At 58.9% G+C, this 26757-nt stretch overlaps 1 protein-coding gene and 1 long non-coding RNA gene across 9 annotated transcripts in view; one reads left to right on the plus strand and one right to left on the minus strand.

Moving 5' to 3' along the window:
* Positions 1-8904, minus strand: part of GALNT9 (polypeptide N-acetylgalactosaminyltransferase 9) — a 122788-nt gene extending 113884 nt beyond the window's left edge. For all 8 annotated transcript variants that reach the window (XR_012419796.1, XR_012419794.1, XR_012419795.1 and 5 more), the window contains exon 1: positions 8290-8904. Coding sequence is in view for 3 of the 8 variants with exons in the window: in XM_005572668.4 (XP_005572725.3) it covers positions 8290-8527 (238 nt within the window). In the remaining 5 variants the exon portion in view is untranslated. The remainder of the gene's footprint in view (positions 1-8289) is intronic.
* Positions 8905-11071: 2167 nt separating this feature from the next.
* LOC102119353 (uncharacterized) lies at positions 11072-26099 on the plus strand. The gene is made up of 4 exons (XR_012419800.1): positions 11072-12937; positions 13658-14021; positions 15132-24145; positions 24738-26099. It is a non-coding gene; the product is annotated as an uncharacterized lncRNA (long non-coding RNA).
* The last annotated feature ends 658 nt before the right edge of the window (positions 26100-26757 follow it).

Below are 26757 nucleotides of genomic sequence, written 5' to 3' on the forward strand. Positions count from 1 at the left end.
GGAAACTGAGGTGCAGGGGGCGTGTGACCGGCCCACAGTCGTGCAGCTGAGGAGGGAAGAGCTGGGTTTGAACCCAGGCAGTCGACACCATAGTCAGCGAGGCAGGTGCCCAGGGTGGGCTCTTGCTCCAGGGGCCTCCTGGCGTCCCAGTGGGGAGGAGGGTGCCTGGCAGTGGGTGGAGCCAAATGCTGCTCAACGTCCATGACCGACCATGGGGCAGCCCCACCAGGAAGAACTGCCCGGCCTGTGTCAGCCCTGACTGAGGCCCCCATCGGTGCGGGATCGAGGCCCTGTCAGTGCGGGATCGAGGCCCTGTCGGTGCGGGATCGAGGCCCCCGTCGGTCCAGAATCGAGGCCCCTGTCAAGGCCCCTGTTGGTGCGGGATCGAGGCCCTGTCGGTGCAGGATCGAGTCCCCCATCAGTGCGGGATCGAGGCCCCCGTCGGTCCGGAATTGAGGCCCCCGTCGGTCCGGAATCAAGGCCATGGTACACCAGCCACTCTGGAGACCTTGGTTTCCCGTCTGCTGATGAGTCGCCCGTCTCATCTGGGTCCTGGCAGATTCAAGTGAAACTGAAAATGTGCTTCAAGCAGCCGGGAGACAGGCATCACCAGAGATGGGACCTCAGTGCCCCCGGGAAACGGGCACCGACAGCGTCACATCCCTCGTCAAGAACCTTCTGGCACGGCCCGGAGCCTAGGAGTGCAGCCAGCCTCCTTCCGAGGCCTATGGGCTGTCCAGGAGACCGAGGCCTGCCCTGGTACCTCATTATCTCCCTCACTCACTTCGCCCTGACCGCCCTGACCCCAGGGCCCACTGGGGCCTCTGCACCTGCCACTGACACCCGGCACTTCCCCCCGATTCTCTCCTGGCAGCTCCTTCTCCTCATTCACAATTCAGAGAGTGGCTCCCTCCCCACCCAGCTGTGTGTGTTCCAGGTCACTGCAGTGGCACCAAACAGGGAGGCTCCACCCCACACACCTGTCCCCTCACACGGGACCCCACACAGCTGTCCCCTCACAGACCTGTCTCCTCACACAGGAGGCCGGGAGTCGGATGTCAGGCGCGCAGGGCCACACTCCCTCTGAAGGCCGTGGGTAAGACACATCCTGCCTCTGCCAGGGCCCCCGGCTGTGGCCACACCACTCCAGTCCCCGCCTCTGCCCCCACGGGGCCTCCTCCCCTCCAACCCCCCACGGTCTCTCCTCGTCTTATAAGGACCACAGTCATTGGATTTGGGGCCCACCGAATCCCCAGTCCTGGCTGAGGGCATCTTAACTAATCACCTCTGCAAAGACCCTGTTTCTAAATAAGCCACTTTCCGAGGTTCCAGGTGGACGTGAGCTTCCGGGCGGGCCCCATTTAACCATCCCCCCCCACCCAGGTACCCATTCATCCACATCACTCGGGCCTCCTCATAGGTTTGGCTCTGTCTGAGACCATCTGGACGATGCAGCGCGCTCACTCCCTGTCTTCCTCCCTAGGATGTCAGCCCCTGAGGTGGGGACGTCTCTGCTCAGGCCCAGGTCCTCAGCGCAGTGCGCGAACGCAGCAGGTGTTCACGGCTTTGCCGGGAAGGAACAGACGTGCGGCGCACGAGGTGGTGCCGCTGCCCACAGACACAGGCCTTCGGGTTGAAGGGGCCGGGCCCACAAATGCCAGTTCGAGCACAGCAAAGACCCGGGACCCCCGTCCGTGGCTCAGTCGTCCCACGGAAGGCTCCGGGAGGGGTGAGTGTCTGCACAGGAAATGGGGGCGTCTCCCCGACCCCAGCTCCTGTCACCCCTTCACAGTTTGCCCCCTCCTACTTCCGGAACTCAGGCAGCACCATGGGCGTCCCTAGGCATGGGAGCGGGGTTTGTAGGCTCTGCGAGGATGGAGGCGGGAGCAGTCCTGGGCGGCCCTCTGGGAGGGCATCATGAGCCCAGGAGACAGGGTGCAGAGCCCAGGGCCGAGCCGCTTCCATGCTACAAGATGATGCAACCCTTGGCACCTTTTCAATGACTGGAATATGAGTTTCTCCTTTCTGTGACTGGCAACCAGAGGGCGGACTGTGAGACTTAGGCTGACACCAGTCCCCTCGCTGAGTGGCGGGACGGCCATCATTCTCCTCACCATCCCGTAAGGGAAGCCCAGGCCACAGGGCATCTCCTAGGGCGTGAGAGCCGTGCGTCAGCCTTGCCCCCTCCTCCAGCACCTCCCGGCTTCTCCACCTCCTTGTCCCTTCACAGGCATCTGTGCTTGTTCAAGAGAGAACGGGCCACTGACCACACAGGTCTGAAGACACAGATCCCGTCCTGCCCACTTGTCCTCAATGGGATATCTGACATGGAAATTTACAGACTTATTTTTGTCAAGTTTCCAGCCAATGAAGGATAAACTGTCCTTTCAGAAAATAGTTCCAAGACTCTGAAATACGCAGGTTGCTGAGCTGAATTGTAAATGCAAACACTCAGCCCAGCACACGCCGACGCGGGGATCACCGCCTGCCTGGGTCGTTCCTAGAAGCTTGGGCTGCTGCGTTTGCAGACAGAAGGCCCCACGCAGGTCTGCTCCGCCCCAAGGGAAGTGGCTGACAAGTGTTTAGGAACTCATCTCCCCCAGGACTCAAAGGTGCAGGTCTGCAGAGAGCCCAGCCTCCGGGTCAAGGGAGCAGGCTGAGTGGCTCTGACCCGTCTATGGTCACAGGGGGTCAAAATCCCCAACAAATCCGGGGGGCAGCTGTGGGGAGGACGGCTGTGTGCGAACGCACGCGAGGAAGAGAACGCACAACCAAAATGTGTTCATCTCCTCAGCCGGGAAATGCCAGACTCCTCCGAGTGTCAGGAGGCCCAGCGGACGTCGGGAAACAGGAGAGGCAATTCCCATCCTGTAGCCACGATCCAGCCTCGTCATCGGAGTCAGAGCGGGGGCTCTGGCCGTGCCTAGTAACTATTTTTTCACTTTTTGTAGTAAATCCGCAATCATGGGGAAGCTGTGAAACTCCGCCGGGGCCTGGAGGTTAATGATCCAGGCGGAAAAACGGTCACCACGTCAATGCTGCTGCCATTTTGAAGCGAGACCTGCTGGGGCCGCGCCTGAAGCCTCCAGGGCACTGCAACTGTCTTCCCGGCCACAGCCACTCCGGCCGTTTGGATCAGCAACGTGGGGTGTTGTGACACACGGAGGGAATTCAGGGGAGGGTAGAGACGATGAACTCAAGCTGGAAAGGCCGCCTGGAACCAGCAGGAGTCATTTGGGAAATAAAACTCACGAGTGAATAGGAAAAGCTTTCTGCTGGAAACCGCATTTCCTCGCAAGGAGAATTTCTCAAAGCATTTCCAAAATGGAAATGCTTACGCAGAGCAGACGCTTGGAAAGCCCTTTTTAGAAACCCACACCTGACACCCTCCAGAGCTCTCGAGGGAGGGTGTGCCGGAGCCGGCAGAGCGGGGGCCGCAGGACACGCTGAGATGCACGCGGGGCGGCAGCCAGGCACTGCTGGGACCCGACCCTGTGTGCCTCCGACCGCGCCTTCTGCACCACCCCACGCAGCTCCGATGGCACTGTCTGCGAGCTCCCGCCTGGCCTTCACTCATCACACGGGACTGACGGGCACGTGCTTTGTGCCGGGCACGCCAGAGACGCTGTCCTCGTGCAGCTGATGTGCCCGTGCCGCGTCCGAGACCCCGGACCAGCGGCTGTGGACGGGACAAGGGCAGTGTGGGCCGACCGCCTGTCACTTGGACAGCACGGCGTCTTTGGACTGGCTCCCCAAGTTCACGCTTCGCCGTGCGGTCTGCCTGCTGCTGAAGCAGACGCCATCGCCCCTGCTCTTGTCGGGGAGACACCCTCCCGTCTAGCCTGCCGCCCCTCTGCAGCTGGGTGCAAGGCAAGCGTTGGGTGGCCTGGCATTCTCCCCCCACCTCCCCTTTCTCACCTCCCCGGCCTCTACACTCTGGTTCAGCCAGGTCTTCACTGGTAGTCACTCATGGTGCTGGGACTCCTGGCAGTGTTTTGCGTCTGAATTAGAGTTCTGGGCCCCCACTGTGGCGAAGGCAGCCTGGGGAGATACGCCCCTTGGCAACCTGACCACCCCTTCCCCAAGTCCACCAGCCCCACAGGAACATCCCCTCGGCTGCTGCTCTGCACACACTCTGGGGCTTCCCAAAGCAGGGGCTGCGTCCCAGTGGGCCCAGCTTGCAGACATGGCTGTGGGCCATGCACGGGCACAGCTCCATGAGACGCCACCCCTCTTCAGGCCTTGCTCTCCCAAGTTCTTCTGGCATCGTACTCATGTGGCCCTGGCTCAGGCCTCCTTGGGCACAGGGCAGGCCTTGGTGGGGCAGCTTCTTCCCTTGAGGACAGGGCGGGCCTCGGTGGGGCGGTGTCTTCCCTTGGGCACAGGGCAGGCCTCGGTGGGGTGGCACCTGCTGGAGTCTCCAGGCTGTTCCCATGACACTCAATCACCTTCTACTCACGGGTGCACTGGAGACACACAAGTGTCTCTTAAGTTCATTTAAACAAAACAATGAATTGCTTGGAGAAAAACCCCCTCGCTTGCTCACTGGACAGATATACATGGAGCGCCGTGTTTGTGGTACCGCCAGAGGCCTTGGGCGTCAGAGCCGGGACCAGACAGACACGGCCTCGCCCTCAGTGGACACGAGCGAGGTGTCACACAGTCATGGGGGGATGCATGAGGCACGTGGGAATTCCTGAGACTGGAGGGAGCCTGAGTCCGTGTTTCTGGAGAGGGGGGCGTGGGCAGGACAAGTGTGCAATGAGCGCGGGCCACACCCCAACCTTCTCTGGCCAGCAACCACCTGGCCACAGTGGGGCCTTCTGTTTTTTCAGTTTAAACTTTTAGTAACTACAGAAGCCTAGGTCCCTCTGAAACCAATGCCACCTCGCCGGACCTCTCTGGGCCCTGTGGTCCACCCTGTCCCAGTCTCCCAGCTTTCCTGCTGCTCAGGCCCAGACCTCTCAGACCTGAGCCTGCCCTGTGACCTGGGCTGGGGCAGGTCAGTTAGACGGAATTCACACGTGTGTGCTCTGAATTTTAGAAACGACCTCCCTCACCACCAACCGACAAAAGGAAAACTTCCCATCGCCATCCCCGGCTCCATCCTCCGTTCAGAGCCTTTCTTCCTGAGGGGCAGGAGGGCCGGAACCGCGCCAGGCGGGGGCAATTCTCCTCTCCCAGCAGAGTGAGTCCAGCCGCCGCGACGTGGGCAGCCCTGCTCCCTGGTGGTGACCTTCACCCCCTCCACGCCCACAGCAACAAACAGCCCAGCGTGACTTAGCGCTGCCCAGGCCTCGCATGGACACAGGGCGGGCCCTGCAAACGCCTAGAGAAAGTGGGGGCTCTTTGTCTCCCTCTCCCCTTCCCAACCCAAGGGGCTTGAAAATTTTCTTAAGGGCAGATGGGTTTGAATACCCAGACAACTGAACAGAGACCGTTCCTCCCGTTCTTTTCCTTGAGTTTAGAGGCTCTGAAATTTAGTGTTTATGAGACTTCCTGTGTCTGCTGCGTGCACAAAACCATGGATGCTGTCATTTATGTGCAATTGAAAATATTCAGAAGGACGGTTTTTGTGTATAAACATTTTTTCCTTGCCTTGAGCGCTGAATTTAGAAGCAAACCCTGATGTACACAGAGGAGTGACCACACAGAGCTTCCTTAACCAGCATCCCTCCGGGGCCTCATGAATTTGAAACTGCACACATTTCTTAGGACTTCTTTGCCAAGGTCAATGGACATCCCAAAGAAAGGCCACTGGACCAGCGGAGGCGGGGTGCGGGGAGAACTTCAGATTCCAGGCCCCTCCCCAGCCCGACGGCCCTCCTGCTCCTCCACTCCGAGGAAGACGTGGACTTCCTTCCACCAGGCCCCTCCCAGCCAGCGGAGGAATTCCAGGAAGCAATCAAGGCAGGGAAAAGTGATCAATCCATCTTGTTTTGGATTTCCCCCTCTCCTTTCTAAACTCAGACGGATTAGTATCGAGTGGGAGCTCCCAGGAATCAGTCTTGCATCCTGGGATGTCACATTCTGGAACAGGCTGTGATGGAAGCAGGCTGCCTCCTCCAGGGAGCCACCTTCCACACCCTGAACACCGACGGCCTGTGCCAGCATCGGAGCGGGTAACGCTGTTTCGAACGGCCTCGTGGGGACAAACGTCAAGCCTCTACTGCACTGCCCTCCCCTTAGGGCCCCACCAGGGGTGAGAGTAATTTGGTGTCTCCCACCATTTCCTGGGGCCAAGATTGACTGACTCTTGGGTTAGACACTGTGCCAGGCCCACTGGTCACAGAGAGGAACGCGGCACAGCCTCATCATAGAGGGGGATGGAACTCGGCCTCATCAAAAGGTGGACGGCAGACAGAGCAGACAGATGGTGGGGGCAGTTCAGAGGCAGGCTGACAAGGGAGGAAGCTGGGATGAAGGAAAAGAAGGAGAAACTATTTTAAAAGCAAGAAAGGAGGAAGGGGGAGGGAAGCGAAGAGGAAGAAGGGAGGGGAAAGAGGACCAGAGGAGGGGGGACGGGAGAAGGTACTGGGGGCGGCGGGCTGGGGCAGGGGGAGACACACTTTCCTGGAATGCTTCCTGATCTCCCGCTAATGTCAGCAAAGCAGATCATGGGTCCTGGCTTTTTCCACCACCAAGAATCCCGGCCGATTCTCACCTTGAAGGGTGAGGCAGGGAAAACGACTCACAGGGCCGAGCTGCCCTCGTGGTGTTACACAACCTCAGCGTGCTGCCAATGTTTTTATGTAATCCTCCGACTCTCCCCATAAAACAGACCATAACACCGTGGCAAGCACACTTCAATAGAGCCATGTGCTATTGCCAGGCACGCCGCCTTCCGGGAGACGAATTGCACTGCCGGGCGGCCAGGCGGCTGCTTGAACTACTTTTCTCCCCTCGTGGCTCCAGCTGAGTCAGAAAGATCAGAGAAGCCACAGAGCTCACCAAGCACAGCTCTGTGGAAACTCAGGGATTCTGTGGGTGATGGTGCTCGGGAAGTCGGGCTGCTCTGAGCCAGACAAAGCTGGGACGACCCCTCGTCATGGGGACTCACTTTTCCTCCCACCCCACGGCCTGTCTGCAGCTTGCCCTCAAGAGAGGGTGCGGCTCCGAAGGAAATGAAAGACCACCCCCGTGTCTTCGCCCCCACACACAGCAGGCACATCCGGAGCCCGTGCTTGCCCGCGTAACCCCACACAGCAGGCACATCCGGAGCCCGCGCTGCCCGCGTAACCCCAGCTCCCGTCACCTCCCACTCCAGCCTGTTCCGGATGCTTTCTGGAGGAGGTTTGCTGGGGCTGCCAATGCAGAAACCTGAATCATCGACAGGGAACGGAAAGCCACGTCGGGTAGTGATGTGGGCACATGCAAACTTTCTCCTCCTGCCTGGGGCCCCGATGCAGCGCGGCCTTGGGGGCAGCTGCTCCTCCGGTCCTGCTCCAGGAGGGTAGAGCGAGTGGAAAAGTGCTTGCTCTCAGCAGCTGTGGCCGCTGGCCCTGACCTGTGGTGACACCGGTGCTGCCACTCGGGCTGACCTACGTCCACTCGTGATGAAATAGACCCACCAGGAGCTGGATGCTTTCATAGTCTCTGGGGCTCCCAGGTGCCACAACCTGCGTCTCCCCGGGTAATGAGTCCTGCCAAGCCCTGCTTGATCCTCAACTCCATCCTCCCACGAGTCTCAGGTCTCAGCCTCATGCTTCTCCCATAACAACTTTCTAACGAGGCCTTGGGCACCCCCAGGACAGGGGCTGCCCAGCACAGTGGTTGAAGCATTTGGTGCCTTCGAACCTCAGGGGCAAAGGATACGGCACCAGCAGCCTCCCAGGGGTGGCGTCCCCACCCTCCTCTTGCCCCACCTTCAAGAGTGGAGGGATCCGCCGCAGCCTAAACCTGACGCCCCCGCCTAAACCTGATGCCCCCCACTCCTGGAGCTCCAAGCCAGCCCCCGCCCCACACTCCTGGACCTGGGGCACTGCCTGCTCCTAGACCCCTGCAGAAGTTCCCCTGGGGAGTAAGTTTGGAGTCATTGTGAGGGCAGGGGGACTCCTCAAGTCTCCCCTGGAGGGGTGGGTGCTGTGGGGCGGGGGGGGGGGAGGGGGGGACCCAGGTTGCTGCCTGCTGCTAGAGGGGTCTCCGCGGCCCTTCCCTTTCCTCTCTCCTGCATATTCCCTCCCACAGGGGCGCAGAGGGGCGCCCACCCGAGTCCGGCCTGACCCATCGCGCCCGGGGTGGCCGCTGTACCCAGCAGGGCTTCCCCTGCCCCCTGGCGCCCCCGCTCACCGTTGAGCTGGTTGTAGACCACCTCCTCCAGGTGGTCCAGGCGCTGCAGGATGGCCTCGCGGTCCCCCAGCGCGCCCACCTTGGCGTGTCGGCTGCGCACCCGGCGGTCGCCGCTCACGATGCGCACGAGCTCCTGGGAGCGGCCCTGCAGGCGGCAGTACACGGAGAACAGGACGATGCCCACGAACACCAGGATGTTCACCGTCAGCAAAGTTCGGATCTTCCTGGCCACCGCCATGAACGCGGCTGCAGCGGGGGCCTCACTCGCGGGGCATCCCCAGCATCCCCGCCCGGGCCTGGGCTTCGGCTTCGGCTTCGGGGACCATGAGCCGCCCGGGGCTGCAGGGCTCGGCCGGGAGCTGTCCCTTCAGCACCAGCTCAGCGCGCCCGGCCACTGCCGCCCGGGGTCCCCCAGAGCGCAGGGGGCTGCCCGGGGCTGGGGTCGCGGGGCGCGGCCGGCATCCCCCACTCAGAGGGCGCGGCCCCGCCCCGGGGAGCGGCGAGGGGGGCCGGGGGCGCCGGGGGCGGCGGGGGAGGTGCGGGCGGGCGGCGCTCGGTGTCGGTGCCGGCTCCTGTCCTGCCCGCCCCGCAGCCACCGCGCCGGTGCAGAGTGACGCGGCCTCAGCTCAGCTCATCTGCATCCGCGGCCCCGGGACCGCCCCGCCCCGCCTCCCCCGCCCCGCAAGGCCGCCCCCCGGGACCGCCCCGCGCGCCCGCCCCGCCCCCACCGCGCCCCCCGGGGACCCCAGCACAGCAGGTCCGGGGGCAGCGCGCAGAGCCTGGGCCAAGGGCACGGGCGCGGGGGGCGGGGCAGGCGCGGACCCTCCCTCCCCAGGACCCGCCAGACGCCCGCGGCTCCCAATGGCCAGCGCGGTCCGAATCGACCCCAAGCTTCACCCGAGGGCAGCGGGGCCCCCGGGAATGCCCGGCCAGGGCGGTGTCGCCGGCGTGAATGGGGGAGGGGGCGGCCGGGGCAGGACCCGGGGCAGGGCCGCTCTGGTGGTCTCCTGCCCACCCCTCCCCAAGCCCAGCTCCCGGCCTCCCTCCCTCTCCCCCGTCCAGGGCTGAGGACTGGGGAAGCCGAGTCCCGGGGCGGGTGTGGGGGGTGGGGCTTGGGATGCAGCAGGGGACCCCGAAGCCACCAGCAGGGGAGAAGGCCCCGTCCCTGAGCCAGGCTCGCAGGTAAGACGCGAGGCCGCAAACCCCGGCGGCCCCCACCCCCAGCCCAGGCTCTGATCTGGCCCCACACTGGCGTTTTGTGGAGGAGAACCTGGAATCCACGGGAGATGTCAGCCAAGCCACGCAGCACAGGGGCCCAGCTTCCAGTCGCAGAATGTGAGCACCCAAGAGACAGGAGTTTCACCCAAAGGCAGGGTTCACCCCTGTGTTCCCAGAGACCGGACACGGAGTGGTGCTCAGTAAATGTGTGTGGGATGAGTGAATAAATGATGGAGCATTTATTAAGCACCTGTCCTTGGCTCTCCACACAGAGATGAGTAGGACAAAGGGCTTCACAGCTCTTGGCTCTGTGTGTGTGTGTGTGTGTGTGCGCGCACATGAGCGTGCATGCATTTGCCTCTGCGTGCCCATGTATCTGCATATGTGCACGTCCGTTTGTCAGCGCACATGCATGTGCATGTGTCTGTGTGTATATCTGTGTGTGCATGTGCCTGCGTGTCAGTGTGTATTGTGTGTGTGCTCATGTGTGTGCATGTGTCTGTGCATGTATGTATCTGCATATGTGTTTATGTGTGTCTGTGTGTGTTCATATCTCTGTTCATGCGTGCATGTGTCTTTGTATGTATATCTGTGTGCATGGGTCTGTGTATCTATGTGTGTGTCCATGTGTGCAGGTGTCTGTGTATCTGTGTACAAGTGTCTCTGTGTGTCTGTGTGTGTGCATGTCTGTGTTTGTGTGTTCACGTGTGCATGTTTCTCTCCAGGTATGTGTGTCTCTGTGTTTATGTTCGTGTGTGTGGATGCCTATGTGTGTTCATGTGTACATGTTTCTGTGTGTGTATAAGTGTCTATGCATGTTCATGTGTGTGTTGTCTGTGCATGTTCACATGTGTACATGTCTCTGTTCATATCTGTTCATGTGTTCATGTGTCTGTATGTATATCTGTGTGTGCATGTGTCTGTGTGTGTGTGCATGTGTCTGTGTGTGCATGTGTCTGTGTTTGTATGTATATCTGTGTGTGCATGTGTCTGTGTGCACACATGTGTGTAGGGAGAGCTGGGGGGTTCTGGCTCTGAGCTTAGTAGTCTATTCTTCAAATATCCATTTCTTGGTGTCAGGCATGACAGCCCATCTAACTTGGAGGTTTTCTGCCCCTTCGCTGAGGCTGGGTGAGATGAACACCCATTTCTCCTTTCTTTGTTGAGCCATTCTTTTCTTCCTTAGGACGTTTATCTCAGGAAATGCAGAGGACCAGAACCAGGCAGGACCGGGCACTGGGACGGAGGCAGCTGTCTGCAGGGCGTTTACCGTAGATATGTATCACCTGTTCTGAGACGGAGCCGGGGAGGCTGTTTTTAATCATCCGGGAGGTGATTACGATGCAGCCAGTGTGATAAACCCTGGTCTGTTTTTGATCAATAGCCATTCCCGTGTCCCTCCTTAAAATGCCGTATTTTTCTGTTTATAAAATGCAGTTTGTAAAATGTTTCCCGACGTTACGAGGACAGCTGCTGGAATAATGATGCAGGTAGCTGGCACACACGCAGGGCAAAGGTTTCACCAGGCACGGTCTTCTATGCCTGTCACCTGGTTAGTACCAACAGTAGCCACGTTAAGGTGTGAAACAAACTGGTGTTACCCAATTTTCCATGTGAGGAAATTGAGGCACCCAAAGGGCAACTGGCTTGCTCAAGGTCACGTCAATGGCAAAGCATGGATCTGGGATTCAAGCCCAGACAATTGGGCTCCAGAATCGACTTTATTAGTCATGGTCACTCAAGAGAAAACATCATACGCTTTTCATTACATGTTTAATGAAAATGATGTTAAAGTGGCTTTGTAGGAGAAAACATTTTATTCGTGTAAATACATTTTACTGCATTCTAAAATCTAGCAGGAAAAGATGTGGCCTAACTACCATCAAGATTTGGGTAAATTTCATTGGAAATATAAGCACACTGGACATGGGAAAATAATGGTGTAGTTTACATGGAAGAGAATCCATCTGATAGTCCGGCAAACTATCATTTGCTGGATTTTCAGGACATACGGGAGGCCAGGTGCGGTGACCTCCCCCCAGCAATTTGGGAGGCTGAGGCCAGTGGATTGCTTGAGCCCAGGAGTCTAAGACTAGCCCGGGCAACATGGCAAAACCTCGTCTCTACAAAAAAGTACAAAAAATTAGCCGGGCGTGGTGGTGCACAGCTGTAGTCTCTGCTACGTGGGAGACTGAGGTGGGAGCATCACCTGAGCCTGAGGAAGTCAAGGCTACAGTAAGCTGAGATCACACCACTGCCCTCCAGCCTGGGTAACGGAGTGAGACCCTGTCTAAACAAACACACACAAACAAACACAAAAATATACATATGCTGAATGCTTAGTGAGTTGTAACATGTGAGGCAGCCCCCGGCATACAGATGAGCCCCTGTCTGAGAAGACGCATTACCCCACAGAGTGCAGAGATGAACCCCTGTCTGAGAAGATGCATGTACCCACGGGGTGCAGAGATGAACCCCTGAGAAGATGCATGTACCCACGGGGTGCAGAGATGAACCCCTGTCTGAGAAGACGCATGTACCCATGGCTGCCCCTCATCTTAGCACCACAGTGCCAGCCCCACCCCGTCTTTGATAAACCCTGGCCTTCCAGGGCCTCCCTTAGAGAGCCAGTCCCTGCCGAGTCCACAAAGGTAGCTGCGGTCCGGGGTGCCGACCCTTCGCATTGGGAGAAACCCTCACCAGTAGCATCAACCCCAGTGAGCCGAGGTCACACCACTGCAGCATCACCGGGGAGGCACCTGGTTGTCACTGCAGAACTCTGGAGGCGCAGGCTCTCGTGTGGGTGGGGGCCATGGAGGACGCAGCGTGGGATTTAAAACGAGCCCAGTGAAGGGAAATGCTGGTACTTCAATGTCCGTGAGCTCAAGCCCTGTGGGAGGTTTAGCCTCGATTACTCTGTACAGATCTGAACAGCATTCACCCCCAGTTGGACGTGGCCCTTTCCTCGAACCACAGATTGGAACTCAAGGTCACTGAAGTGCTTTCTGGCCACATCATGGAGAGAAAGGCATTTTCTCACTCAGGCGTCACCCAGGGAATGCGGTGTGCTGTGTTTTAGCACCTAAATGTGTCCCTCGAGGAGGCAGGGTTATGCCCTGATCACAAGCAACCCCCAAATCTCAATGGCATAAATGACACAGGGTAATTTCTCACGGGATTGCGCGTCCACCTGGGTCACCGGGGAGTTCTGCTGGCCAGAGTCGCTCGGAGCCCCTGCGTGAACACTGGATGGCCAGCCGGGGAGGAGCATTCAGGGGCCTCGCACCGTCCATGCCCCACTCCGAAGCCACACCCGTTGCTTCCACCCGTCACCTGCTGGACAGAGACTCTCACATGGGCCCCGAATGCAGTGGGGTGGGAAGGGAGCTCCTACCGCGTGCTTGGAAGACGGGAGAACCAGGGTGTTTTGGTGAGTAGTGCTCTCTCAGTCAGCACCGCAGCCTTCCAGCAAATCGGGATTTTATGCCAAACCCACCTCACGCCCCCAAATGCCAGGCTCCCCAGTGTAGCAACGAATGACACGCTGTCAAATCAGACTTCAATGCAACCATGTCACAGAAGACATGACAAAAGCAAAACACGACTTTTGGTTTTGACGAGTTTGGGTCTGGGCCTCTGCTTCCCTCTCCTGGGCCAAGATCCTCTGGGTGTGGAGTTCAGGAATGAGGGTGGGACCTTCCCCAGGAGACCCAAGTGTGGGCGGCGGTTGCTCGGACCAAGTCCTCACTGAGAGTGACCTCGACAGACATCCACTGGCAGCTCCAGCTTAGGCCCAGGAGACAAAGTGGGGGTCACTGACACCCCAGATTTTTTTTAATGACTGAATCATTATTTGAACACTGGTCTGTTGGATTTCAAGACCTGTGATTTTTCCACTGCTGACTCCTGGGACAGCAGAGTTTCTTAGATTGGACATAACAACACACTGATCCCCTCCCCTCCTGCTTTTCTGTTTTTAAAATCATTTTGTTTTTAATTCACAAATATTGCATATGTCATATGGGGTACCATGTGATGCTGATATATGTTTAAAATGTGGAATGATTAAATCAGGCTAATTTACTTTTTTTTCTAAAAGGACCTTGGATTCAGAATTAACTTTAATTTTCATTCCACTTTGCTTATTTAGCCTTGGCAAGATCAGTCCTTTGTGGCACGTCCAGGATTTAAGCTTTGGACCACCAATGAGGAGGGCGTTGGTCTGAGCCTGCTTTTCCAAATGCCGTCTTCCCTTCTTGGGCTCAGGCAGCAGATCCAACTGTAAGTGGCTTTAAAGAGACAGCAGACATGTCTGTGGCAGTCTATTCATTGCCCCTGGGTGCCACCCTTGCACGCCCCCATGTGACAGCTGGTGGCCCGCAGCCCATTAACTCTGCAGATGGGCACAGCAGGCCTTGGGAAGGCGATGCAGGTTCACAGTGTGCTGAAGATGGAGAGATGCAGGGGACTCAAACCCACCGGCCGAGGCACCACCCGCTTCTCCAGGTAAAGAGGTGAGTCCCAGCCGGTGAAGAGATGTGAGAAGTGGTGCCAGGGTGAGAATGTGTGTGTGCCTCTGTGTGTGCCTGTGTGTGTGCATGTGTGTGCGTGTGTGTGTGCATGTGCGTGTGCATGTGTGTGTGCATATGAGCCTCTGTATATCTGCACCTGCACATGTGCATATGTGCACATGCATCTGTGTGTGCGTGTGCATGTGCATGCATGTGCACCTGAGTATGTACATGTGTGTGCACGTGTCTGTGTGCGCATGAGCTTCTGTATGTCTGTGCCTGCACATGTGCCTATGTACCTAAGTATGTACACGTGTGTGCATGCATGTGTGCCTGTGTGCCTATGTACATGTGTACCTGAGTGTGTGCCTGCACATGAGCACATGTGTGTGCATGTTTGCCTGAGTATGTACACGTGTGTGCATGCATGTGTGTGCATGCTTGCCTCTGTGTATGCCTGAGTATGTACGTGTGTGCATGCATGTTTGTGTGAGACAGGGAGAGAGAGGGAGTAAAGGAGGGAGAAAGAGAAAAAGGGAGAGAGAGGAAGATGGAATGGGGATAGAAGGGAGTTATAATAAAAATGGAGGACTTTGGGTGCATTTTCTGCTATTTTCTTCTCCCCAAAACACTGTAAAGGGATTATAGAATTTGAGTTTCCTCCCAGCTGAAATTGCGTTTACCCCTTGGGTGCTGACCCAGCTCTGTGATGACTGTGGTGCGATCCCGGTTCCCTGGCAGCACTTGTCAACAGGGTCAAATGCCTGTTCCTTGCTGGTCTCTTCCGTGGAACAAAAACCTCACCTAGGAGGTTTCAGGTTTTGCCTCAATTTATCAAATCTGGCATTAGCGTACCAGATACCACTCCAGACACTTCTCAAAAATGCATTCTCTGCACCTTCAGAGCAGCCCTTCGAGAGGGGGCATCTGTGCTATGCCCGTGGTATAGATGGGGAAGCAGAGGCAGCTGGAGTTTCCATAACTGGCCTGAGGCCGCGCAGTTACAGGAGATGGGGCTGGGGCTCTGCCCAGCAGTCCAGCTGTTAAATTCATCTCTAACCTGCCTCTTCTGCCAGTGAATCTAAAATAGATTTTTTTTTTTATCCTACAAAGGATTCATTTTTCCTGTTTCCTCCTGGCCCATGATGTGGACAACTTGCCCCTTCATCATAAGCGCTCAGGTTGGTGAACAATTCACCCACCAGCATATTCAAACCACAGCCAAACAGTGGCTGAAAATGACAGCAAGCAGCCACTTAGCACAGGGATCTGTCAGTGGGCTGGACGCGACAGGGAAGATTTGGCTCTGCGCCTGGGTCCGGGACCCCGAATGGCAGTGGGGTTGGCTCTGCACCTGGGGCCCGGGACCCTGACTGGCGGTGGGGTTGGCTCTGCACCTGGGGCCCGGGACCCTGACTGGCGGTGGGGTTGGCTCTGCACCTGGGGCCCGGGACCCTGACTGGCGGTGGGGTTGGCTCTGCACCTGGGGCCCGGGACCCTGACTGGCGGTGGGGTTGGCTCTGCACCTGGGGCCCGGGACCCTGACTGGCGGTGGGGTTGGCTCTGCACCTGGGGCCCGGGACCCTGACTGGCGGTGGGGGCTGGAGGAAGCTGCGCTCATTGGACGGCTTGGCACTCACACATCTGAGGGTTGTGGCTGGCCTTGGCAGAGACCTGCTCCTGGCAGTGGCTGAGCTGTCGGAATCCAGCACCTGCCCCTCCACTTGGCCTGAGCTTCCTCACAGCATGGCTGCCGGGTTCCAAACTCCAGCCCCAGGAGAGATGGCCAGGCAGGAGCTGCATCATGTTCTCCCATTTCCTGTTCTTGATTCACCCCCACTGGGCACTGCAGCCTTCCTGCCAACACAGCTCTCAGGAGTATGGCTGCCACACGCAGAGGCATTTCCCCACACGGCCCTCCTGTGTGCTGTAAATGCCGACAGCTCCTCAATGGAACCCGCGTATGGTGGGCGCTGCTTCCTCGTGTAAATGCTCCCGTCATAACTGGTTTCAAGCCGACAGTACGACCACCGAGTCCAGAGTCAGGAACGATGGCTCTGCACGCTGGTGGGAATTCGCCCCGGCTCGCGCCTGCACCCCGGCCATGGCTCTGTGGAGCTCTACGTCCCAGGGAACCTTCTCCTGGCTTTCGCGTCCTGCCCCTTCCCAGATTTCCGACCTCTCTGGCTGTGCCTTCTGTGCCTTCCCCGCAGCCCTGATGTGGGCACGGCTCATGTCCAGCACTCCTCAGCACTTCCTTCTTTCCCAGCTCCGCCCACGACTTCCTCCACGCCTGCTCCGTTTCTGTCTGAGTGCGGGCCACTCCCAGGTTGACACCTGTGTTCCACATTGCACGGCTCGGCGTGTGGGCTTGGACAGTGGGAGATGCAGCTTTCCATGAACAGCCCTGGTGTGTGGTCTGGCAAGTGGCGAGGCGGCTCCGTGGTGGTCAGGACTGAACTTGGGGTCTTGCTGCTCTGCTACCCTCCACCCAGATCTGCAGCTCAGAGCTGAAGGTGACATTGTGCCTTCTGGTCAGTGGGAAGGAGTTAGGAGAGGAGAGGGCAGGACCCGCTTCTCTGTTGAGGGTGTGGGCGGGAAGCACAGGCTTCACTCCCCCCCACAGCCAGGCATGTGGGTGACGTGGCAACGTGCGGGTGACGTGGCAGAGAGCGGGTGACATGGCGGCACGCGGGTGACGTGGCGGCATGCCGGTGACGTGGCGGCGAGCGGGTGACGTGGCGGCGTGTGGGTGACGTGGCGGTGAGCGGGTGACGTGGCGACGTGGGGGTGACGTGGTGGCGAGTGGGTGACGTGGCGGCGTGCCGGTGACGTGGCGGTGTGTGGGTGACGTGGCAGCAAGCAGGTGACGTGGCGGCGTGTGGGTGACGTGGCGGCGAGCGGGTGATGTGGCACCCTGGGCGTGGGGAAAGTGGGAAGCATTGGCCTCGGCTGAGCAGCTGCCGCCGCCTGTCCCTACGTGAGCAGGAGAATGGCTCACGGTTTGCGTGTCAGGGTCTCCCGAGGAACAGTCACTGGACGTGTGGGGATTGAAGGCAGCTCATTCTCAGGAACCGGCCCATGGGATGACAGAGCCTGAAAAACCCAGATCTACAGGGAAGACCCTCAGACTGTCTGAAGGTCGACTGCCAAGGAGGCCCCATGTCAGGGAGGGAAATCGGTGCAGCTCAAAGTCCACGATTTAAACGTCAGTCTCATCCAAAAACACCCTCGCGGAAGCATCCAGAGAAACGTCTGACCGAATGTCTGGACCCCGTGGCCCAACCAAGTCTACATGTAAAATTAGCCATCACGGGCCACGCAGATGCCTCTCTGGGTGGCACCGACTGTGGCGGCCTTCACGGTTCTCTCGAGCTAGAACTTCCCATTCACGGGCAGAGCCTCCCAGCAGGCCCACGGCCCATGCACCGCGGCCCCACAACTGTCCTCCTGGGTGCAGGGCTTGGTCCATGGGGACATGTGCACCAGCAGACCCCATGAGACCGCCCACGCATGTGCAGGCCCTGAGCGAGAGAGACCCTAGACCACAGCTGCTGCTGCGCCCGTCACATGGAGAAGCAGCCTGAGGATGCAGAGGAAGAGCCGGCCACCCCCAGAGGAGACCTCGGACGGGGAGAGAACGGGGCAAGGGCTGGCGGGTGACAGGTTTCATTTCTGGCTCCAAGGAGGGCCGCTGTTGCCTCCGACTTCCCAGAAGTGGCACGAACAAAATCCTCCTCTCCCTTAAGCTGGGTGGAGCTGGGTCCACGTCGCTGCAGCTGTGAGTGTCCGGCTGTCCCCACGCGGCGTCCTGAGCGAACATCACATTCTGCTCAGAAGGGACGTGTCACCTCGCCAGCATCCCCTCACAGGCAGGACACCTCACCTTTCACCAGGTCCACCTCCTGACAAGACGTGTGGCCGGGGCCCAGGAGCGCCGCGTGGCCGACGTTTAGGTCACTTCTGCGGCAAGTCTCGCTCTCCCGGTCGGCTCCTTGGACGTCACAGCAGGTTGAAGTGGGCCCTGTGAGACCACTGGTGTCCATGTAGCAAGAGAGAAGTGTGGGCACAGACGCACAGAGGGAGAAGGCCGCGCGGGGACCGGCGCAGAGGCTGCAGCGAGGTGCGGCCAGGAGGGCGTGGCACGGCCTTGCCAGCTGAAGGCCGGATGTCTCCGGTGGGCCTGTCAGGCAGGGCTGAAGAAAGGTATCAGCCGGATCAACGGCTGCACAGCAGGCACCACAGTGAGTGGATCTGCTCGAGCAGCGAAGCCACGCCTGGCACAGCAACTGCAGTTGGAGGCCCCACCTGGGCCAGCCTCAGGCACCCATTGCTTCCCCAGGACGCATCTGTCTACTGCACAGGCCAGATGGCTGAGCCGGATGGGGCTGGGGGTGGATCTCCACCGCTGCATCTTCCAAGGACCTGGTGGGGACACTGAGCTCTGCAGCCCTTCTGCCATGCGGTCTTGCTTTTGATTTATGGCTTTTTTTAAAAAAGTAGAAGCAGCTCTGATGTCTCCCACCAGCATCTCCCTCCACCCCAGGCCTCACGCCACAGGGCGGGGAGCGGACGTGGGGTCTGCCAGCTCTAGTGTGTCTGTTCCAGTTGCGCACCTGGAGCTGGGAAATGGCCCTGGGATGCATCCTGGGACCCACTGGGCCTGCGGTGTCAAACCTGAGCTAAAATGGCACGGCCACCCGCCCTCCACAAGCCCCTAAGTGGAGAGCCGCAGTGATGCTTTGGGGTTCCCAGAACCAATGTCAGTTCAGCGCCCATGTCCAGGAGTCCCTGAAAGGTCTAGTTCAGACCCGGTCACCGAGGCAGAAGCCCACAGGTCCCGCAGGGCAGGGCGGGGAAGAGGAGCCCACACTTTCAGGGGGGCCCAGGGCCCTTTCTGAAGGGGTTTGGTATGTAAAACGCACGCATCTGAGAACCTGAGACCTGCTGGAGGGGCTGAGACTGGTTTGATGACTCCATTAGACTTTTGTTAATCTAAAACCTTCCTGCTTATGTAGATTAGGTAAAGATTTGGGAGGCCTCCCGTCGGTCCTTGGAAGGAGTGCGGTGGTGGGTCCCCGATGCTGTGGGTCCACGACGTCCCCTCACCTTCAGCTTCACTCCAGTTTCTGTTACTCATAGCCAACTGCAGCCAAGAATACGAAAGCCCAGGAGGAAATCGCTCACGGGTTTTCAATTGTGCCGTTCTGAGTAGCGTGGTGAACCCTCACGCCGCCGGGCTCTGTCCTTCCCGGGTCGGGGCCCTCCCTGCGCCCAGCGTCTCCGTGCTGCGCACACTGCCAGCCCTCACAGGGTCACGCCACAGGAAAAGGCATCGCGTACGGGATTCAGAACCACCTGGGGCTTCGGGCATCCACTGGGGGTCTTGGAAATAGCCCCCACACCTCACGACGAGGGGGACGACCGCGCACGCGTAAGGCTACCCTGACTGCCGCTTGGCCTGGCCGTCCACGTGGTCACACCTCCCGCCCTCCCCTGGCAGTGGGTGAGTCCCGCCTACGGCTCTGCCTCCCGGGGTCCGTTCGTCCCGTGGTGCTGAGGCTTCCGAGGCAGTGGCCACGTTTCCCACCAGAAGGAGCCATCACGGAGCCCTCCCCGGTGTGGAGTCCCCACCAATGTATTTCTCCCAGCTGTGGTGACAGCCTTGTCCCCAGGCCCCTGCTGGGGTGGCCGGCAGGTCTAACGACAGGTCCAGCCTGACACTGCAGCCTCCCTAGGCCTCTGGATCCTTCCCTCCAGTTACACCAAGGCAGGTGCGCCGTTTCCAGCCCTCTCACTGGGCCACCATGGGGCCTGTGTTCCAGGCAGCCAGACAAGCAGCTCACACCCATCCTGCCCCCCGAGCTGCGGCCTTGGGCACAGGAGCTCTGCGTAGCGAACCCACTTCCAACGTCAGCCCAATGCTGCGTTCTGTTCCTCCGTTACCCACACCCTCAATATCCACCCCGCATGCTCACCTGATCCTGGAACTGCTGGAGCTCCAAGACCAACCCTACTCCCCGTGCCTGATTCCCGGGGGGCCTTCGCCTGCCGCGGACCACGTTCCCGGGGGGCGGCCTTCGCCTGCCGCGGACCACGTTCCCGGGGGGCGGCCTTCGCCTGCCGCGGACCACGTTCCCGGGGCGGCCTTTGCCTGCTGTGGACCATGTGCTCCAGCATGCGGATGAGCTGCTCCGAGCTGCGCGGTGTGTACACGTGGGCCCTGAGCACTTGGGGGTCTCCTGAGGAGGGAGGACCAGCCACTGGCAGCTGATGAGCACGTGGGAGGCTGGAGGAGGCAGAGTGGAACGCCGACATCTGACTTGGGGTGGGGGGACCCAGGCAGGGACCGCAGGAGGGTGGGGGTAAAACACTGGGGGAGGTGGGGGGAGGACCTGCTGGAGGCTTCTGCTGGGCTGGGGGCAACGCTGGGGGTTCCCAGGAGGTTGGGCGGGACCGAGAGTCCAGTGTGGTTGCCAGGGCTCAGTCCAGTGTGGTTGGCTGTTGTCCGGGCGCCGGCACCTCCCAAGCTGAGTGTGTGCAGATGAGACTGTTTGTTACACAGAGCAGCCCCGGGCCCACACCTGGCACCACGACAGTGTGCGGGCCAGACAGGGCCTCCTGCAGCCTCTCCAGGGCACCCACGCACAGCACACACGGCAGGCAGCCTCCTCCAACATGAGGCAGTCTCCTCCTCCCGCTCGACGCCTCCCATGCCCCTCCCTGTAGCTGGTTGCAAAGTGCAGGAAACACCTGTCCGGTTTTCTGTCCCGTGGGTGGCTGAGACCCCGGCACTGGACCCCTGAGGCAACCTGTCTAAATGCAGAAGACACACAGGCCCACGGTCCCGGCCACGGCCCCGAGAAACCCACTGCTTTCCCCTGGGGGCTACTGATCGGCCGCCTCTGTGGCCAGGCACAGGCCAGGGAGTGCAGAGAGGCCCACCCCCCACTGCAAGCCTGAGATGCGGACACCTCACAGCAGAGCAGAAAGGCCCCACTGCAGTGGGCATCCGGGGCCAGAATTTGGCCATGCCCGGGGCAGGTATGACAAAGGGGGCCACGTACACGGCGTCGTCTCTCGCTGTCCTGCTCCATGCACACTTTGATCAGATCAAATCCCATGGGGTGGGGAATGGGAAAACACCAGAAATTATTTTCTTTGCAGGTACAAAAGAGCCATGACTTTTGTTGCCCTAAAAATGAATTCACAGAATGAAGACAGTGCGGGAAACAGGTGTCCTCCGATGCACCGGGCCACCTGCCGTCCCGAGCCCAGCCCACTTTCTCTTCTCCGTGGCCTTCCTTGCAGCGGAGGCTTGGAGGGAGCCAGTCGCTGAGACTGCCTCTGCGCACATCCAGCTGCCACCTCACCTTCCCCCTCGCCCTGGCTCAATCCCAGGCCTTGGTTTGCAAATGCTGCTCCCGTCCTCCCTCCCCCAGTCCAGAAGATTCCAGCTGGGAAGGGAAGGGCGGAGAGGCTGGCAGTGTCCCCTCAGGGGAGTCCCACCCTCTGCAGGTGATTCCCTGGTGGTCACGGGAGTCACTGGGTCCCTCCGTCCCTGCTCCACCCTCAGCCCCTTGAGAGGAGAGAGCCCTGGGGGTCACCATCTCCCCCGCCCACCCGCTGTCAGCTGGGGTTCCTGCCTGCCCTTCCCAGTGGCTCCTCCAAGGAAGAGGATGTGGCAACCTCCCCCCTGGACTTTGGGAACAGGAAGCCAAACTTGCCGTGAAATTCTCTCCTGTCACTCAACTGCTTCCCCCTCCTGCCTGGTGTGAACCATTCACCAAGGCCCCGCCCTCAGGAGAGAAAGCACAGAAGATGCTGGAGTGCTATGAAGGAGACTGGGGTATGGGGACGCTGTGTGTGCACATGTGTGTAGCTGTGTACACGTGTGTGTACAAATGTGCACACTCATGAGTGTGTATGTAAGTGTGCATGTGTGCGCATATGTCTGTGCATGTGTGTGAATTGTGAGTATGCACGTGTGTGCATTGTGAGTACACACGTGTGCAGGGTGTGTGCATGTGTGTATGCACATATGGGTGTGCATACACACGTGCGTGTATGAAAATGCATGTGTGCATTGTGAAGTACATGACTGTGCAAGTGTGTGAATGTGTGTATATGTGTGTACACGTGCATGAGTTTGTATATACAAGTGCATGCATGTGTGTGTGCACACACCTGTGTGTACATGTGCATGTGCAAATGTATGTTGTGTATAGGTGTGAGCATGTGTATACATGTGTCTATGTGTGGATGCATGTGTGTACAAGTGCATGCATGTGTGTACAAGCATGTATGTCCACGTGTGCATCTGCATATATGTACAAGTTTGTGCATGTCTGTGCATGTATGGGTGTGCATGTGTGGGTGTGCATGTGTGTGCATGTGTGTGCATGTGTGAGTGTGCATGTATGTGCATGAGTGCGCATGTGTGTACAAGCATGTGAGTGCATATGCATCTGTGTACACATACATGCATGAGGATGTGCACGTGCACAAGCATGTGCGTGTCCCTAGGTGCATGTGTATGTGAGTGCTTTTGTGAGTGTGCGTGTATGTGTGTATGTGTGAGTGTGTATCTTTTGCCCACCTCAGAAGGGTGGTGGGGAGCTGTTCCCTCTGGGGAGACCACATCTGAACTGGATGAATGGCGAAAGAGTTGTGTAAAAATTGGGTGAAGATGTTAGCAGGTCGCAAAATCCCCCAGGGCTGAGGCCTTACATGGGATAGACAGAGAGGAACTTTGGAAACATAAGCGCTCCCTCATTCGCTGTTCTAAGCCCTTGCTGAGTGCAGCTTTTCTGTGCCCAGGATCTGAGCTGAGCAGGGATGTTCTGCTCCGTGCAATGCCAGTGCTGACTGGCAGCCACTGGGGAGCACGGGCCGCCCCTGGAAGGCGCTCCAACTCGCATGATTTATGAGGTGCCCTCACTGTGAGCTGGAACAGCTTGCTCCTTCACACTAAATAAAACCAAAAGCGGCACAGGAGTGCGGTGTCTGTGAGCGCCTTGTGTATACAAATGACCATCATCAATCTTTCTGTTCCGTGATGCATCTCTGGGGAGTTTAGCTGAGAAGCCAGAGCTGGAGAGAGCGCCAGGAGGGAGAGGAAGCAGAGCCCAAATGTCCGGTGTGTCTGCGTGGGTCCTGGGGGGTGGGTGCTGTCCTGCAGGAGACGGGGTCTCTGTTGCTCTCCCCCTCCCCACTCCTGCTGTTGGCGGCTCCTGAATGGCACAAAGCAAGCCTGTCTGTGCGGAGCACTGCTGCCGGCCAAGGCGTTCGGCTTGAAACAGTTCTTGGGAAGCCCAGTGAAGGTCCCTCTGTAACAATCTAGAAGGTCACTTCTTAGAACAAAGAAACCACCCCTGGTGTTCGGGCCTGACGGGGTTTTGTGTTAATAGAGAAGATTTTGTCAGCGGCAGCAGAGATCCACCGCAAACCAGCCTAACCAAAGGAGGAAAGATGCTGATTTACAGAACCAGGACTTGCGTAACAAGTCGAGCGCCTCGGGCACAGCTGGATCCAGGAGTTAAATGAAGTCATCGTGCTCCTTCCGTGGGTGCGTGTGGCTGACTCTCCCCATCCTCAGTGGCCACACTCCACAGCGTCACCACCACACAGGCAAATGCTGAGCCTCTGGTCCTTACGGAAACAGGGTCAGGTTCCTTTGAGCCTCTGGTCACCACATTTTCACCACCCATCAGTCTGTCACCTTGGTCTATGTCTATTTCTGCTTAAAGACACCGTATTTAGTGTATAGAGTTGATTCATTTACATTGAACTCACGGCCAACAGCCCACACAGGCCTGAGCAACGCTTCTCCATCGCACGTCACAGCTCCTGCACTCAGGATCACTGGACAGAACCTCAGCTCTGTTCCTGAGGCCACTTTAAGCTGCAACATCACCAACAAGAGCACAAAAATGCGAACGACGTGACGCTAAAGAGAAAAGGATTCACGTTTACTCCGAGAGCGGGCACAAGAAGGCGGTGCAGCCTCGCTCCCTCCCTGCCAGGGACGCGCATGGCAACGCGGCTTCCCGAAGCTCTGTGCACGCCTGTGAATGACCAGGAAAGACCCAGGCACTGACCTGGGGATTACGAATACATTTTAGCAAGTAAGCGGACGTGTCTGCGTCTCTGCCCGCCCCCCTCCCTCCCACCTCCCCTCCATCCTGCGCCCCTGAGCTGACTTGATTCCCCAGCGGGGCCGTCCCAGGATTTCTATCAGCAGCTCCAGATTCGCCTCTTGCCCCTAGAGTTCCCCACCAGAAATGCCAAGGGCCTCTTCTCAGCTGCCCCAGCTACAGCCGCCGGCCCCCAGCAGGCATCTGGTTCCACCCCAAGAACAGAAGTGGCCTCGTGGGCTGTGTAGGCCGGTGGGTTGGAGGTGGAGAGGGAGAGGCCATGGCTATTGGCGGGTGGCGGGCAACAACCTGGCCTTTACCCTCAGGGTCCCTTTGCAGGAAGTCAAAGCCCCCACGCTCAGCGTCCGGAGCTCAGCACCTGCCTGCTCCAAACTGCCTGCCCCTCCATCCCCACGCAGTGAACAGTGACTCTGTCCCCGCTATGCCTGGCGGCAAAGTTGACCCCTGACTTCCAATCTGTCCGCAAACACCGTGGGCTCCACCCCCAGGTTAGGTGCAGAATCTGACCAATTCTGGCCACCTCTGCGGCCCGGCCTTGACCCCAGGCACCCTTGTCTCTCAGCTGGACAATGGCCGAGGCAATGGCTACAGCACCCACCGCCCTCCTGCCTCTCCCAGGTCTCAGTCGGTCTCCGGCACAGCAGCTGCCATCACACTGAGGTCAGTACACTGCCCTCCGTGCCGGACCCCGCAGCGCCCCCCTCCCTCCCAGTCAAAGGCTCAGTCTTCACGGAGGTCGACCGAGGCCACGCAGCCCTCCCTGCTCCAGGCAGCTCCCACCCAGGGCCCTCCCGTGCCAACCCCTCTGCCCGGCGCTCCTCCCTCCAAGGACGACTCCCCGTGTCCTTCTCCTGACCTGGCTGCTCACGGCCACGCAGAGGACACGCTGTGCGCCCTCGAGCACTCCCAGGCCATTCACACGCATGTCCGTGATGCTGTGGGCAGCGGTCGCTGGGACCTGCCAACGTGGGCTCCGTGTGCTGAAGCCCCGTGGAGGTGACTGACCGGAGAGCAGGTGCCTCAGCCAAGCCGGGCCCTCTGGGACCATCATAGGTAAAGTTTTCCCATCTGCAAATGAGAATGCAGGGATACTGACCCCGCACCATCCGCCGGGACTCCCCGGTGCTCCATGGGTGGGTCTGTCTGCTGCAAGGGTGCACGACCCAGGTGGGGAAAATGGAAGACAGCAGAGGTCACCTGGGGGCAGGAGCCCAGGACGCCCAGCCCGTGACCACACTCAGAGCTGTCTCAGCCCATGGATGACGGCAGTTTCCTTGTGTGCAGACCCCGTGAGGAACCTGACTGCACGAGGCTCCTCCAGGGCTCCGTGAGGCCCTGTCTTAGGGGCCTTCACCTGCTCTCGGCTTTAAACGAACCACTGAGAATCACCTGTAACCACCTCACAAAGAGAATAAATCTCCGTGCTGGCTTCAAGGCTCTGGGGCCAGGGCTGTGGGCTTTTCAAATCCTGCAGGCTGTGACCTGGGCATTTGCCAACTCTCACTACTGCATAATTTAGTCTAATTGATCAATTAAATCCAGATAATTTTTAAACAAGCTGTAATAACAGTTATATAATTTCAGTACCACGTATAATTATCTTTACCAAAGGAAATGACTTTCGAAGACATGCCGTCTGCGTTCTGGAAAGTGTCACCTCTGGAGCTGCAGGACTGGCAGGCAGCTGTCCTCTGAGCCGGCCGACCCTGGGACGTCAAGGCTGCCCTTGGAGGAGGCCGTCACTGTGGGTCTGAGTCCCGCGGCCCTTCTGAACCACCGCGTCGTGTGGCCTGTGGGGATGCTGTGACACCTTCTGTGTCATCCGTAAGAATGAGGAACAACCGCCTGGATCCGTGGGATCCGTTTCTATTGCCAGAGTTACACTGTGTGACAGCCACATAAATCCTCAGAGAAGAGCAGGAAATACTCACTTCTGCTCACGATTCTGTGGGTTGGCTGTGGGTTCTGAGGACTTGGTTGGGCCTATGAATCCGTGGCCGGCTCTGGGTCTCCCCGGACTTGGCCATGTTCACCTGTGAATCTGTGGACCCTGTGGGTCCCCCTGGACTTGGCTGGGCTCACCCGTGAATCAGTGGCTGACTATGGGTTTGTCGGTGGCTCCGCTGCCCCACCTGGCTCCTCTGTCTGGGCGTCCGTTGAGATGATCCCACTCTCTCCTGGAGAGCTGGCCTGGGCACATTTCCGTGGTGATCATGGGGTCAGAGAAGACACGAAGATACTCAAGGGCCGTTCTGAGCCCTGCGTGCATCCTGGTGGCCGCCGTCCCCGGCAGCAGAAGTCCACTTTGGGGGACTGGTCGCACCTGTGAGCTGGGCGCAGCCGTCCGCACCCCAGCCTCCGCCTGGTACACCTTGGGTTCCTTCCACTCTGATGCCGCGGTGGTGTTGGGGTGGCCTCTGGGTGCCCTTCAAGGTGGGGGGGCGGAAGCTTACAGGCTTCTGTGTCCTGGAGACCCATACTGGGGACACACCTGAGCTCAGGTCTGGCTCCGTGACCTCGAGCAAGTTACCCCACCTTCCCGTGCCTCAGCCTAACCTCGCTTCACCTGTCAAACGCCAGCA

The sequence above is a fragment of the Macaca fascicularis genome, chromosome 11, assembly GCF_037993035.2.
Source record: "Macaca fascicularis isolate 582-1 chromosome 11, T2T-MFA8v1.1".
Taxonomy (NCBI): domain Eukaryota; kingdom Metazoa; phylum Chordata; class Mammalia; order Primates; family Cercopithecidae; genus Macaca; species Macaca fascicularis.